General features: G+C 40.0%; 1 protein-coding gene across 4 annotated transcripts in view; it reads right to left on the bottom strand.

The window, feature by feature from the left end:
- The window catches only part of ppp6r3 (protein phosphatase 6, regulatory subunit 3), a 115,964-nt gene that overhangs the window by 25,671 nt on the left and 73,979 nt on the right, over positions 1–16,314 (bottom strand). For 2 of the 4 annotated variants that reach the window (XM_041196850.1, XM_041196851.1), the window contains 4 exons: positions 15,921–16,018; positions 7,253–7,307; positions 681–811; positions 287–411 (listed from right to left, as the gene is read on the bottom strand). In XM_041196850.1, coding sequence (XP_041052784.1) covers positions 287–411; positions 681–811; positions 7,253–7,307; positions 15,921–16,018 — 409 coding nt within the window. The remainder of the gene's footprint in view (positions 1–286; positions 412–680; positions 812–7,252; positions 7,308–15,920; positions 16,019–16,314) is intronic. The other 2 variants (XM_041196852.1, XM_041196854.1) reach the window with 2 other exon arrangements.

Raw genomic sequence — 16,314 nt, 5'->3', positions numbered from 1 at the left:
TGGCAAAAAGGGCACACTTCCCTTAACCAATGAATCCTTGTTAAAACGGTAGAGAAAGAAAATCAATTTATTCTACAGCAAGGTCCTTTCACAGTTTAAATGCAGGGGTAAGACTTTATATTAAAGCAACTCCATGGCACAAAGTGAGAACTTGGTTTAAGGATTCTACGAGCAATTTTTTTGTTCACAAAAGGTTTCCTGAAATAATTAAGCTTCACAATGGTCATACCCACATCATTTTATAGATCAACTAAAATTCATTAATTTGCATGCAATCACTACTTGCCATCATTTGTATCCACTTCCATTCTATCATCTGGACTGGCATTTGGCACAAATGAATTATTCCGTTTATCCACATCTTCATCTTCAGAATCAGTGCTTTCTTCACTGTCTGTGCTCCCTGAACTTCTGCACAAAATAGAGAATAAAATTTGTTTGTCAATCATAATCTTACTGCTAAAATTGCTTTTTGGGGGAACTAAATTGTGGAGGGGAAAGAGACGGGGGCAGCAGCGGGGGAAGAGGGGTGGGGGTTGGCAGCAGGGCAGTGAGAGGGGGCGGGCGGGAGAGTAGGGAGTGGTGATGGGGTGGGGGCGGGGGCGTGGTGGAAGAGGGGATGGAAACAGGGGGCCAGTGGATGGGGGAGAGCGAGAGGGTCTCTCTCCAAGCCAAATTACCTGTGTCGATTTTGTGCATCTTCTGCAAAAGTTATATCTTTTTCATCCCAAATATCTTCTTCATCAGAACCACTGTCATCAAATTGTTGAATCCTCTCCTTGCAGCATGCCTCAAATAGAGCTACATTAGCCTGGACCCAGATGGTAAAATGTCAGAAATTCCCAACAAGTTAAAATTCAATAAAGTTTAATATGGCTCCAAATAGTTATAAAACAACCTCTGTTTCTCAGGATTAATATCCTTCCATCTCAGCTCCCAAGAAAAACTCAAACTGAATTATTGACAAAGGAAGTGAAAATGAAAAAAAAAATTGCTGACTTAACTGGGCTGTTAACTGGGGTAGGATAGGGTAGGAAACTCTGAAAGCACCATGATCAGAACACAAATCTTTCACTCATACTGTAATAGCCTCCACACTGTGTGGTAGACACCTGCAAATGTTACCACACCTGTAGGAACCCCCACTTCCGAAAGAGAATTGTTCTTCAATTTTAGAAAACATCAGTATATACTGATTGAAACAATGGGCAGGTAAGTTAATAAATACAGAATAAAAATATAGAAATCTAATTGCTGTGGAGTTCTCTAGGGTCCACTGAACAATATTTGAAGACATTCTCTTGTGAATTGTGAACCCAGCCCAATAGGATAAATGTTCTATTACAGTTAAGGGTTCTAGTAGAATTCGGCTTTAAGCACATCACTGAAATGTGGCACAAGTAACACTTATACAGTAATCATGCACTACGTTTATAACATTGTAAAAAGGGGAGGTACTTTTGTCCTGAAGCCCCACACATGCCAAAAATATGTTCCTGCTTTGTGTCCTCAAAAAGTTTTTCTTGGTGGCAAATAGAATTTGGAGTGTAATGGTTCAACTTTCCTATGATAGCCAGTGAAACAGTTTGAGTGATGTAAAATAAAGGTAATGATTTATTAAATAATTTCTCTCATACTTATTTAAGCCAATTGTTATCACACATTGTATCTAACATTAATAGAATTTGCAAGCATTAACCTTTCACTCAGAACACACGAAAACACAAATTACAAGGAGCAGGCCATTCAGCTCCTCAAGCTTGCTCCGTTATTCAACAGCTGATGGGATTGTGGCCTCAAGTCCACAGTCTTGCCTACCCTTGATAATCTTTGACTCCCTTATTAGTCAAGAATTTATCTACCACTGCTTCGACCACTCTCTGGAGAAGCGAGTTCCACAGACTCATGACCCTCAAAAATAATTTCTTTGCATCTCTGTCTTAAATGGGAGGGAGACCTCTTATTTTTAAATTGTGTCCCCTAGTTCTAGTCTCTCCCTTCCATCACTTTACTGATCAAATGTAGACTGATGGGGCAGTAACTGGCCGGGCTGGATTAGTCCCTTTTTTTTTGTACGGAATGTACATGGACAATTTTGCACATTGCCAGGTAGATGTCAGTGTTGTAGCTGTACTGAAACAGCTTGGCTATGGGTGCAGCAAGTATGTATTCAGTACAATTGCTGAAATATTGTCAGGGCCCATAGCCTTTGCATTATCCTGTGCCTTCAGCCATTTCTTCATAGCACGTGGAGCGAATCACATTGGCTGAAAAGTGGTATCTGTGATGCTGGGACCTCAGGAGGTGGCTGAGATGGCTCATCTACTTGGCACTTCTGGCTGAAGATTGTTGCAAATGCTTCTGCCTTATCTTTTGCACTGATTTGCTGGGCTCCCCATCATCAAGGATGGGGATATTTGTGGAGCCTCTTCCTCTTCAGTGAATTGTTTAATTGTCCACCACCATTCACAACCGGATGTGGCAGGACGTCAGAGCTTAGATCTGATCTGTTAGTTGTGGAATTGCTTGGTTCTGGCTATCGCTTGCTGCTTATGCTGTTTGGCACACAAGTAGTCCTGTGTTGTAGCTTCACCAGGTTGACATCATTTTTAGGTACGCCTGGTGCTGTTCCTGGTATGCCCTCCTGCACTCTTCACTGATCCAGGATTGATCCCCTGGCTCGGTGGTAATGGCAGGGTGGGGGATGTGCGGATCTATGAGGTTATAGATTGTGATCGGGTACAACCCTGCTGCTGCGGATGGTGCACAGTGCCTGATGGATGCCTAGTTTTGAGTTGCTAGATCTGTTCAAAATCTATCCCATTTAGCAGGGTGATAATGCCATACAACACAATGGAGGGTATCCTCAATGTGAAGATGGGACTTTGTCTCCACCAAGTCTGTGTAGTGGTCACCCCTACTGATGCTGCCATGGACAGATGCATTTGCAGGAGGCAGGTTGGTGAGGATGAGGTCAAGTATGTTTTCCCCTCTTGTTGGTTCCCTCAACCTGCCGCAGACTCAGTCTAGCAGCTATGTCCTTTAGGACTCAGCCAGCTCAGTCTGTATTGGTGTTATCGAACTACTCTTGGTGATGGACATTGAAGTCCTGCACCCAGAGTACATTCTGTGCCACTCTCAGTGCTTCCTCAAAGTGGTGTTCAACATGGAGGAGTACTGATTCATCAGCTGAGGGGGCACAGTACATGATAGTCAACAAGAGGTTTCCTTGCTCATGTTTGACCTGCTGCCATGAGACTTCATGGGGTCCATTTGTGGTACGGTTAATAAATGGTACCAATGTTGACCAGTTGACTCAACTACATAGCCAGAGAGGGATGTAGTCCTGCAGTCAGAATTCAGGGAATTTGCTGGAAAATTAGCAAGCAGGACCAAAAAGATTAGGTAAGAGATTAGCAAGCAGGACAACAAAAGTAGTGATTGCTAGATTAAACCCAGTTCAACGCACAAGTATAGAAATAGGAAAATAAAGCAGTATAGAAATAGGAAAATAAAGCAGTTAAATGTGTGGCTGGAAAGATGGTGCAGGAGGGAGGGCTTTAGAATCCTGAAACACCAGGACCAGCTCTGGGGGAGATAGGACCTGCCAGATCTGTTGAGTCTAAACAGAGGTAGGACTGACTTCTTCATGAGGCAATTTGCTAATGCTATTGGGGAGGGTTTAAACTAACTTGGCAGGGGTGTGGGAACCATGACATAATATCAGAGAGGAATACCAAGGTGCACAGAATACTGGAAGAGACAGATAGCACTAGAATAGGAAAAAGTGAGGTTTCAGTGGGTTCAAGGGGTAAAGTAATAAATTCTTAATTAGAGATACTATGCATGTTTGTGATTGCACGGAGTGTGGTAAATAAGTTTGAGGACTTACAGACACAGGTTGCCATATGGAAATATTATGTTGTGTCTATAACAGAGACCTGGCTCAAAGCAGGGCAGGAGTGGTTATTAAATATCCCTGGATACAAGGCGTTTAAAGATAGGAAAGGAAGAAAAAGGGGAAAGATGGCAGTATTGATTAAGGCGAACATTGCAGTGCTGTAGAGAGAGTATGTTCCAGAGGGATCAGGGACAGAATCTGTTTGGCTAGAGCCAAGGAACAAAAAAAAAGGTGCAATTACATTGCTTGGTATAGTCTACAGGTCACCAACTAGTGGTAAAGATGAAGAGGAATAAATTTGCAAGGAAATTATAGAGAAGTCATAATTGGGCACTAATTACCTGAATATAGACAGGGATAGTAGTAGTGCAAGGGCAGAGAGGGGCAAGAGTTCCTAGAGCGTGGTCAGGAGAATTTTCTACAGCAGTAAGTTTCCAGCCCAATGAGAAAGGAGGCACAGATAGAGCTGTTTCTTAGGAATGTAGTGGGCCAAGTAGATCAAGTGTCAGTAGGGGAATATCGAACAGGCAGAGAACATTGCATTGTAAGGTTTAGGTTGGCTATAGAAAATGACAAGGAACAATTCAGAGTAAGAATAATTTGATGGGGGAAAGCCAACTTTCAGTTGGGGTAAGAATGGACCTGGACCAAGTAAATTTGAATCAAATGTTAGCAGATTTCCATTGGTAGAACGCTCAAGAACAAGAGGGCACAGATTTAAGGTAATTGACAAAAGGAGCAATGACAACATGAGGAAAAACTATTTCATACAGCAAGGGGTTGGGATCTGGAATGCACTGCTGGAGAATGTGATAAAGACAGGTGCAATCAAGGCATTTAAGAGGGAACAAAAACAGAATTACCTGGAAAAACTCAGCAGGTCTGGCAGCATCGGCAGAGAAGAAAAGAGTTGACGTTTTGAGTCCTCATGACCCTTCAACAGAACTAGGTAACTAGGTGAATCCAAGGAGAGGGGTGAAATATAAGCTGGTTTAAGGTGGGGGGCCGGGGGCGCGTGGTTGTAGGGACAAGCAGTGATAGGAGCAGATAATCAAAAGATGTCACAGACAAAAGAACACAGAGGTGTTGAAGTTGGTGATATTATCTAAACGAATGTGCTAATTAAGAATGGATGGTAGGGCACTCAACCGTGTATAGCTCCAGTGGGGGTGGGGGGGCATAGAAGATTTAAAAATAATGGAAATAGGTGGGAAAAGAAAAATCTATATAAATTATTGGAAAAAACAAAAGGAAGGGGAAAGAAACAGAAAGGGGGTGGGGATGGAGGAGGGAGTTCAAGATCTAAAGTTGTTGAATTCAATATTCAGTCCGGAAGGCTGTAAACTGCCTAGTCGGAAGATGAAGTGCTGTTCCTCCAGTTTGCGTTGGGCTTCACTGGAACAATGCAGCAAGCCGAGGACAGACATGTGGGCAAGAGAGCAGGGTGGAGTGTTAAAATGGCAAGCGACAGGGAGGCTTGGGTCATTCTTGTGGACAGACCGCAGGTGCTCTGCAAAGCGGTTGCCCAGTTTACGTTTGGTCTCTCCAATGTAGAGGAGACCGCATTGGGAGCAACGAATGCAGTAGACTAAGTTGGGGGAAATTCAAGTGAAATGCTGCTTCACTTGAAAGGAGTGTTTGGGCCCTTGGACGGTGAGGAGAGAGGAAGTGAAGGGGCAGGTGTTACATCTTTTGCGTGGGCATGGGGAGGTGCCAAAGGTGGGGGTTGAGGAGTAGGGGGTGATGGAGGAGTGGACTAGGGTGTCCCGGAGGGAACGATCCCTATGGAATGCCGCCAGCGGGGGTGAAGGGAAGATGTATTTGGTGGTGGCATCATGCTGGAGTTGGCGGAAATGGCGGAGGATGATCCTTTGAATGTGGAGGCTGGTGGGGTGATAAGTGAGGACAAGGGGTCCCTATCATGTTTCTGGGAGGGAGGAGAAGGCATGAGGGTGGATGCGCGGGAGATGGGCCGGACACGGTTGAGGGCCCTGTCACTCCTCCATCATCCCCTACTTCTCAACACCCACCTGTGGCACCTCCCCATGCCCACGCAAAAGATGTAACACCTGCCCCTTCACTTCCTCTCTCCTCACCGTCCAAGGGCCCAAAATACTCCCTTCAAGTGAAGCAGCATTTCACTCGCATTTCCCCCAACTTAGTCTACTGCATTCGTTGCTCCCAATGCGGTCTCCTCTACATTGGAGAGACCAAACGTAAACTGGGCGACCACTTTGCAGATCACCTGCGGTCTGTCTGCAAGAATGACCCAAACCTCCCTGTTGCTTGCCATTTTAACACTCCACCCTGCTCTCTTGCCCACGTCTGTCCTTGGCTTGCTGCATTGTTCCAGTGAAGCCCAACGCAAACTGGAGGAACAGCACCTCCTCTTCCGACTAGGCACTTTACAGCCTTCCGAACTGAATATTGAATACAACAACTTTAGATCTTGAACTCCCTCCTCCATCCCCATCCCCTTTCTGTTTCTTCCCCCTTCCTTTTGTTTTTTCCAAAAATTTATATAGATTTTTTTCTTTTCCCACTTATTTCCATTATTTTTAAATCTTTTATGCCCCCCACCCCTAGAGCTATACCTTGAGTGCCCTACCATCCATTCTTAATTAGCACATTCGTTTAGATAATATCACCAACTTCAACACCTCTGTGTTCTTTTGTCTGTGACATATTTTGATTATCTGCTCCTATCACTGTTTGCTTGTCCCTACAACCACACCCCCCCACCCCCACCTTAAACCAGCTTATATTTCACCCCTCTCCTTGGATTCACCTAGCTCTGTTGAAGGGTCATGAGGACTCGAAACGTCAACTCTTTTCTTCTCTGCCGATGCTGCCAGACCTGCTGAGTTTTTCCAGGTAATTCTGTTTTTGTTTTGGATTTCCAGCATCCGCAGTTTTTTGTTTTTCTCTCTTCATTTAAGAGGGTATTGGATTACTATCTGCTAAGGATGAATGTGCAGGGCTACAGGTAGAAGGCCAGGGAGAGGCACTTGCCTCCTCCTGTGCTGCAACAATTCTGCGATTTTATAATAAAGCCACAGTTGAAATATTTCAGCACAATTCTGTACTCTATTTGATGCAGCTGTACCATCCCAGTCCCGCCAAGATAATGTCAATTACAGCATTTCTACAGTCAAGCTGATGAAATCATCTGCTTCAGCAGAGACAGGTAAATCAAATTTGGGACATTCCTGGTTTGTATGGCTCAGCTGTTCACTGGATATCAGAAGATGTTAAGAAATTGGTGTCAATTTCTGCAATTTCTTATTGCCTAATTGGTTTTCAGATGGTTGTCCACAACACCCTCCCAAATATAATGAAAAAAATACTTACGCTCTCATTTGTATTCAATGAGAAGTTGATATCAGCAATTCTTTCGAAGGGAACACTGCAAATGATTCAAAATGTTTTCTAGGGTTACAATACTGCAAGTTATAAAATTACTTTAAGCACTGTGAACCAAGTAGTTTTATAAAGATATGGTTATCATATACAGATCTGTTTAAGCACAGATCACTTTTAAAATGCTATTTGAGAAGTTACCCAAGTTTAAGTTAATAAGGGAAAAAGAAAATCCTTAATTGATTTATGTCCCTTAATACAAATATCACAACGTCATTCTTTATTAAGGCTCAGATTTTGCATTATGCACAGGAAAAAATCTAAGAAACATATTTTTTGGCACAGTTCAAGCTTCAACATCAAATTAAAAGGCTTAAGCAAGTGTTCTTTAATAACAAATATTTGAGCTGGTGATGGAAAAGGAAATACTATGTCTAAATAAATTACCTACCTTCTGTATGATCAACCTCATTCTTTGAATGTAGTTTATCTACCACATATGATAGGATATGCCTACTGTCCACAAGTTAGGGCATAGACAAAATTCTTCAAGTTATGCTCCACAGATGTCTTCTCTTTTTGTTCTCAAAGCATGAAAGGCTTACCAGAAGACCAAACCCAAGTTCCTAACAGAGGCAGCCTAAAGTGGAATTTACTCTTATAGAATATCTCCATTCATATAGTGCCTCTAATTTGGTTAAAACATACCAAGAGACTTCACAGTCGAGGACAGATCCAAGAATAGGATGGAGACGGGGAGAAAGTCAATGCAGCCATCAAGCTAAAGATATCAAGCTAAAGATAACAAATTAACTCCCAGTCAGAAATGATGATGAAGGAAGGCAAGATGAATTTGAATACAGCTTATCCTTTATATAAAAGGACAAAGAGGTCAACCCAAGGAAATATAAAATGATCACTTATTTTCCACATATAAATGATGCTGAAAATGTACTACAGGTCTTTTGAAAATTAGGCCCAATGCAAGGGTTGACCAAAAAAGGATTTTTCTTTGGAAGGTGCATCCAGAAAAGTGCTCAAAATAGTATGAGAATTGCTCCACACAAACAAATAAATGTTGGTCTACAGTGATGAGATACTGAGTCATAATATGCATGAAACAAGAATTAAACGACTTCTTGCTGACTTTGATTTCCAATTTGCCAGCATGCAAGATATTCTATAGCTCATTTGGCACAATGTGTTACTGAATCATGGGATGTATCATTAATTGAAACAATCTAGGGTTATACAATGTTTCAATTCTAGCAAGAAAATTAGCTTTTTAAATAAATCTAATTTCATTTTTACTCAAAAGAATGGTTCAATCCAAGTGACAGGAAATATGGTGGCTTTAACACTAGAGTTTGAAGCTCAGAAGAAACTAAGCAATGTTTTGTAGTGCTTGTTATTAAATGCAGGTGGAAGGTTGTCATTGGGGAAGAAGTCCCATGAAGCTCAAACTATGATTACAAACAAATGAAACTAAAGCAAGAATATCACAATAAATAATTTTACACGTGTTGCCTTGAAACTACTAAAAACACTTTGTTCACATGTGTTGAGTGAATATTTTTGGTATGAAAGATATCCACCACTGAAGATCAAAGAACTACAGTTAAAAGTCTGTCCCTCCAAAAGTATCACCGCCCACGGAAAATCAAGAAAGAAACTGGGCTATCATTCAAAGGCAACAGACATAACTGTCAAGGGATATGGCTCTAAAAGAGCTGAGAATTTAAGACTTTGCGGAGTAGTTAGTTCCAAATAAGTCAAAGAAACTAAGGAATTACAGTTTTCCTTAGGAACACAAGATCAACAGTCCTTTTCTTGTTCTAGATTATTTAGACCTAGAATGAGAATGACCTTTCTGGTTCTAAAAGAAATGCTTTGTCTCAAAAAGTACACTTCTACTGTGGAGATGTCATTTCATGGAAGGCTTTGGCTGACAATTAAATCATGAATGCAATCTATGACCCAAATAACAGCTGCTCTGAAAAGGGGTCTTTTAGACCTAAGGAGGGCTTACATGTAATTGGATGTGCCTATAGAACAGGATCCTACATGCACAGTGCATCACCACATCAAGGTCATTGTGATAAAACACATCTAGATTTAGCTCTGCATTCACAAATTTCATGTTGCATCGGACTTTAGTTTGGCAATAAACCGAAATGGCTGACACACTGGGGGTACAATATTGCTTTAAGTAATGCAATAGGCTCAAAAACGATAAGTGCAAATTATGTGTTTAACTCCTGGTGTTGTAACTAATAACCCTTGTTCTTAGGAAATTTGGTTATTAACCTGTATTAGTTCAACTTCTGTGGCACTTCTCAACAGTAAATCAGAGGATTTTCATTATGAACTGTCTAAAGCCTCAAGAGCAAATGTCCATTCTGTTCTGAGTGTAGCCAGGGATGCTCTTCCACCCGTACAACAGGGTTAGTCTTTCTTCTCCCCACACCCCCCACAAGCTTTCTCTCTCTCTCCCTGTAGTTCCACCCATCAACCACATCTCATTCTTGCTTTTCCTGACCTTCATAATTCTCCTTTCCCTTTCCTCCTCTGGATAAGATCTCTTCCCTACCAGGGTCTATTTCTCTCTGACTGTCCTTCCTCGATCACACTCAAGAATCCCTTTCTTTAAAGGCAATCTATTTCCCTCCATTGTTCCATAATGAGTTTCTCTCCTTATTCCTTACCCAAAGAAAAAGTCTCCCTCTTTCCTCCCTGTAATCAAGTAGCATTGTTGAAAGAAAGCTTGTTCATCAGAAACTTATTTCTGCAAATCAGGATCAATGTAGATTTTTAGTGACTGCCAAGCTTTTGGGCCAGTCCCAAAAGTTTTCAGGTTCATACATCCCTCTAACAGTGAATGGCAATATTGGAAAATCTATTAAACAAATTCTTCCTTCAGTTTCTACTTTTAGATCACTTAAATATTTGTAGTACTTCATTTTTTTTTGTCAAAAGCATTTCTCTTTTCATCTTCTGCAATATTTAATAGCTCTCACTCTATCTTCCTATGTCAGCAGTTTTCTCTTCAGGTTATTTACTTGTGCTGCTGCTGTAGTTTATTTACATAGAGGACTGAACACTTGCTGAAATGTCATTAACAGCTTGAACTCAACTGACCATCAGTTAATGAATGAGAGACTAAACTAAGCTCCAGACTATCACACCAACATAGATATGAGCAAGTGAATTTGTCACTGCATGCAAATTACATTTAGGTCCAGATCTCTCTCTTCTCTCATGTCTTGACTGATTCATTAGCATCTTATTCATTGGCAATATTATACAAGCTTACACGAGATTCCTGGGAACTGTAACTTAAAACATTGAAAAGGCCTAGCACATTTTTTTGTTTTACTTCAAGACCTTGGAAACTGGACTGTCAGCTGGTCAGATGGTGATCATACAGTAGCAGGCCATGAAGCTAAGAGGTTCACTTGGTTGCTCTGGCAGTTTGTGAAACAATTGGAGGTAAATTTATATATTAGTATTTAGAATTTTGGGAATAAAGTGGGGTGGGAGTGAAACTGTCATTGTGACTGTATCTTGGAATGGTTTTCTTTGGAATATGATTGTGTAGATCTTGTCCAGTGGAAAAAAGTCAAACTGTGGAAATTTTTGGGCACATATTACTACTGAATAATGAAAGTAGAAATAGTCCATTAGAAAAGAAAGAGATAAACACTTAACCAATGACAAAAAGGTTGATGATAACAGGATGAGCACAATGCAAATGACGGATCTGACATGAGAAACCAAAGAAATATTATGTACATTATGTACACTAGCAGTGACTAGTGAGATTAACGCCTACAGATGTCAATTTTTGGTGTTGCTACATCCATAATAATGTACCATGTCTTTCGATTCCAGAAGGCATGTGTATAATTCTTCAATAGTATTCTCATGCTTCCTTTTTAATAGGCATGCATTTTGATGCATCATTATTAACCTTATCCTGGAATTAATTTACATATTTTTTCCATCAACTAATTTTCTTGTTAATTAGAATTGATATTGACAAAAGTTCAACTGAAAGCCCATTTTCAAAGGATTAAAGAAAATTAGATTTATAAAATCGAGGCTTTTTGCTGCAAGGGTGAGATCAGTGCTTTCCAACCAAGTTTTAAAGCAAGGTGTTTTGATGGGACTGAGAGATCAAAAACAAGACATCCTTGACCATTTCTGTCCCTGAAAAGCAGGCACATCTGTCCAAGTTGTGCTTAAATTCTGATTTGCTTCAACTGATTTTGTGAGGTTAGAGGTTTGGAATAGGTTACTTTTAGTATTGTCGACGCACTGATGATAAAACCTAATCAGAATACAAGATCTGTTAGTGTTTGCGACTTGAGATGTAACCTACTCCTAATAATTCATAGCTTGTCAATTTGAATAAGCTTGATTCAAACTGAAATTGGACAAAAAACAGCTCAAGCTGAATTCTGAATTGCTGAATTCAAACTGAACAAAAAATTAACAATATGTTGCATACGAAATGTTGAGCACAGGTTTAAACTACCAAAAGGACAATTCCCCAAGCTTTTTAGGTGCAAACTTGTAGCAAGATACAGTAACTTCTGATATATTTAAAAAAATTTCTGAATCCAGGTTTAAAAAAAATTATACTTTATACTATTAATTAAGATAGCTCATATTTGAATGTGCAAATATTTTAGTTTGCAAGCATTTGCATTTGTGTGGCAATATTCCATTTTCTGAGGAGATAGAAAAAAAAACCGTAGAACAAGTCCACGTAAAGTGCAATATGGAATTTACCTCAATTGAGCTAATTGTTAGACCCGGGCTGCGTTAAACCTCTGCACGGGCAGAAGACGCAAGATGTACCCTTCCATTCACAGGAAGCACTGTACGACTGTGGGAAGAGAAAATTATACTTTAAAGGCCCGAACCATAACAAGAATCAACAGTACATTGTTGAAATAGTTCACCAATTTATATATTATGCAGCAGAGGAAACATCTTTTGACAAGGGCTTAGATTCCCATAGTCATTGAATATATGTATATCCAGTGAAAGTGTACCTTCCTGCTTCAATTGTTCAATTTCCTCTACAGTATAATGTTCTTTCCTTTAAAGGGAACATATACTCTGTCTGCACTTGGACTACCACTGAGAAATCTGCAACAGAAGTAAAAAAGGGCTCTAAATCTTGCCCACCACTGAGGAAAAACTTTTTGGGTTCTTCTGAACAGAATCTATGGCAGACCATTGGGCAGATGGACATTAAAATAGAAAAGATCCGGGAGCTAAGTAATGTCAATATATCGAAGGAAGAGCCCAAAAGGAACTTCAGGAACAGTAAGTAAAAGGATACATCATCCAAAGAGGATATCACATGAATATGACATCCTTTGAGAAACTGGTACATATAATGCAAAAATGCAGTATATCATCACCCTTGCCTTCCCATTCTTTACGTGTTTCATTTAAAATACAGCAAGGTTCGAGACTTCCAAGTTGGTTGAAAAAAGCAATAATTAGTCTATGCAGCAAAGAGTGCCAGCATCAAAGGCAATAAGCTGGGCACTGACCAAGACTACTCCAAAGGCAAGTCCAAACCCAATGGTTTCTCTTAATTGGGTTAAAACAGGTGTGGAGTGATGCTAACTACAAATTTAACAAGAAAATTGTTTACGTGAAGTAAGGTTTCAGCGAGGAAGAGGGGAAGTGGCAAATGCTCGCCAATGAATCATCCCGAGTCAATCCTGGTGCTATTATTTAACTTAGCACTTTAACCAAAGACCACAGTAAAAATTTGTTTGCTGAAACTGATGCTTGATCTTCTATTCAGCCAGGGTTTTAGAGGTCATATATCAAGCAGATGTTCTAAGAGTGTAGTCAGCTAACTTTAACGGAACCTTAACTTGAAACTATCAAAAACATTAGAATTTCCTCCTTTTACTAGTGAAAGTTCTCCTTGCAAATTAAGCAAAGGGAATTTCCATCAGCACCATCAGGCACCATGGTTGGTGGCCCATAATTTCAAGTATTCCACACGTGGCCTTCGTAGTCATGTGGAAGATCAGAAAGGACAGAATCAGAGAATTTTCTGTGCCAAGATAAACCATGGAGAACAAACTCCTGCATTACTAAACCTTGAGCAGCATCATTTTAATTGTACATTTTCATTGAAACAAAAATCAGATTTGTATAAAAGGCAGGTACCTACACTATATGCACTGACCAAGTTCAATAATTTTTGAATGTAAATGTTTGGATGGTAAATATCCTCATCTCCCCAAAATGTTAGACATGTTCTTGCAGCTTATCATGTTCTGAGCTTTCCATCTTAAAAATATTTCACAGGGAAATATGTTATTACAAGGGGGAAATTTATCTCCCATGAATGTTTTTGCATACCTGTTGTGACAGGTTCAAAAGTAGCAGTGGGAGAAATCTGGAAAACATTAGCCTTCCTGATCAGGAAACCGCTTACAGTGCAGGAAAATAAGTCGAGCAAGGTTAAAGAGTGGCACCACATGCTTAGTGCTAACAATTTGTTATCAAATGGGATGATGATTTAACACCTCGACTCAGTAGCATACCACACAGGAGGACTCCAAACACAGGATGCACTATCGCCCCATAGGGCAAGAGAAAGAAAAATGTACAGCTACATTTAGCACAAGTGATGGACAGTCAATAAATGCACACCTAATGTAAAATGACAGTGGCAGTAGTTATACGATAAATTATAGCTTCTAATTTGGGTGAAGAAAGAAGCTGTGCATTATGCAGGAAATCGGTCACAGCTGCACACGAGTATAAAAATGAGACAGGATTTCGTGTTGACTAAAAAATCATGGTTTCACTCTAAATCAGTTTAAATTTCCATCCAATTTTTCAGTCTATCTTAACGTAGTATTCATTAGGGTACAGTACAACACGCAGAGGGAACTCTTCAATATTCATTTTTAAGTGGGCATGGACTCTAAGCATCAGTAGCCAGTTCGATTGTAGGGAGATGTAAATGGAACATTAAAGTATGCCTTCACCGCACATGCTTCAAATAAAAAGCAACCAAGTGTTATTGTGGGAGTCAAGCAGTTGAAAGAACCAGTAGCAGTGCAATATGTTAATGCCAGGAATGAGCCTTAAATCATAGGATTAATAGGTTATCTTAGGATCTGTTTCAAGATGGCCTCAGTAGGATGTGACAAAATGTTGAAATATGGTACCAGAAACTTACAGATTCAATTTTCACAATGAACTCTTAAAGCCAAAAATGCCTCAATTATACCTCCTCTCTGAAAATGCAGTGACCACAGGGAGGAGTAGAAACAGGTGTTTGCTCAACTGTAATTATAACTTTTCTGCTGTGGTAGATGGAGAGGTATTTTGATGGTACAGAAAGAACAATGGTGCAGTGTAAAGCTGAGATTTACTATAAAGTGAAGAAAGGGAAGACAAAGTCACTACTCAAGATCCAGTTCTCAGAGAGGTGCATGCATCAGGTTATTTCATTGAAATATTGGATGAGCTACATCCTATTTAAACTGTGAAAATGAAAATTATTTTGACCTAGTGAGGGAGCATTGAACTGCAGTTGCAGAGTTAGGCATTTGAGTCAAAAAACATTAGGCACATCTTACGTTTTACAGGGCTATAAAGGTACTATGAAAATCAGAAGAGATATCATTGGTTCATTGGCCACAACTCATGAACAGTTCCGCAATTTTTTTTTTGGATGAACTGAGGTCAGAATTTAAAATTCAATCAATCAGTAATGATGATCTGAATTCTTTAACTTAGCAAACAAGGGTATCCAACACACAATTCCTTTAACAGCCTGCAAAGGCGCTGCTTGTTCCTTTCATATTTGTGCACAAAAGTCATTTCAACTTCAGCTCAACTTTAGTCCCAGCCTCTTAAACATGAGGCCTGAGGATCTTCAAAAGGTCATTCCACCTATGTAAATCTACCAATCAAGGAGCAACCTTTTCCATCAACTAGGAAAGAACCTTTAACAGTACTCCAACTTTGGGGAGTAAACAGGGCAGACACTAGAGGTTCCCAGCTTTCAAGCTTATGGGAAAGTGGAGCATGGAGCAAAATATGGAGCATATTTTGTCTATGGAAGAGGTGGGGTAGGGGTGGGGGGGCGAGGAAGAAGAGAATACATCACAATTCTGTAAAGATGGGAATATTTGCACACTGATGTGTTCTCAGTTTCTGTATCATCAATGCAGCCTAGTCACTGGTTTGAACATATACATTCCAGCTCCGAAAGGTTGAAAACCCCTGTGCTGTATTCCTATTACCATAGTAAACAAAATGTATAACCAGAGATTCATGATTCAAAGTTTCAAGCATTAAGATTAAAATATATCAGCTGTGCAATGCATGCAAGACAGAATTAAGTTCTACTCCCAAAGAAGGAAAAAAAGCCCAAAGCACCAAAGCAGTTTAAGAATAGGTGGGACTGCTTAAAAAAAAGTCTATCCAATGGAAGATTGCTGTCCAAACAGTAAAATAGAAAAGGAAAGCAGAAGGATAGCACTAATCTCACCCAAATTAATTACGTACTTTAATTTCAAGAAATTGCATGCTACTGCATAAAGTTCTATAGCTAGCTGCCCAAATCAAGGATTTAAACCAGTTTCAAACAAGTCATACTTACTTAACTATGTCCTCCTGATCAGCAAACTCCTCATCGTTGAAGCCGAACTGGTCAATAAAATTGGACGTCATTTGTTGCATCTGATAATCAGAAAAGGCCTGGCAAACCCAGGACCAATGACAGGGATATAATCTTGATACTCAATCATATGAGGAAATTCACTTAAGGGGGACCCAAACCTTCTAGTAGAAGCAGCAGCTACCAGATTTCAAAAAGCTAAATTTTAAACAAGTCTCCATAGCTGTAAATTTGAGAAATACAAAACATCGCATCTACAATTTGTATAAAAAACCCTGAAGGTGGTACCTTGCATCAAGTGACTATCCTTCTTATGTGAACTTTAACTCCAAGTGTTAACAAATAATCCAAACCATAGGTAAGCATCTCACTGGAG

Source organism: Carcharodon carcharias, chromosome 10 (assembly GCF_017639515.1).
Source record: "Carcharodon carcharias isolate sCarCar2 chromosome 10, sCarCar2.pri, whole genome shotgun sequence".
In the NCBI taxonomy this organism is placed as follows: Eukaryota; Metazoa; Chordata; class Chondrichthyes; order Lamniformes; family Lamnidae; genus Carcharodon; species Carcharodon carcharias.
Note: the sequence above shows the minus strand (reverse complement) of the source record. Positions and strands in the feature narration are given on the sequence as shown.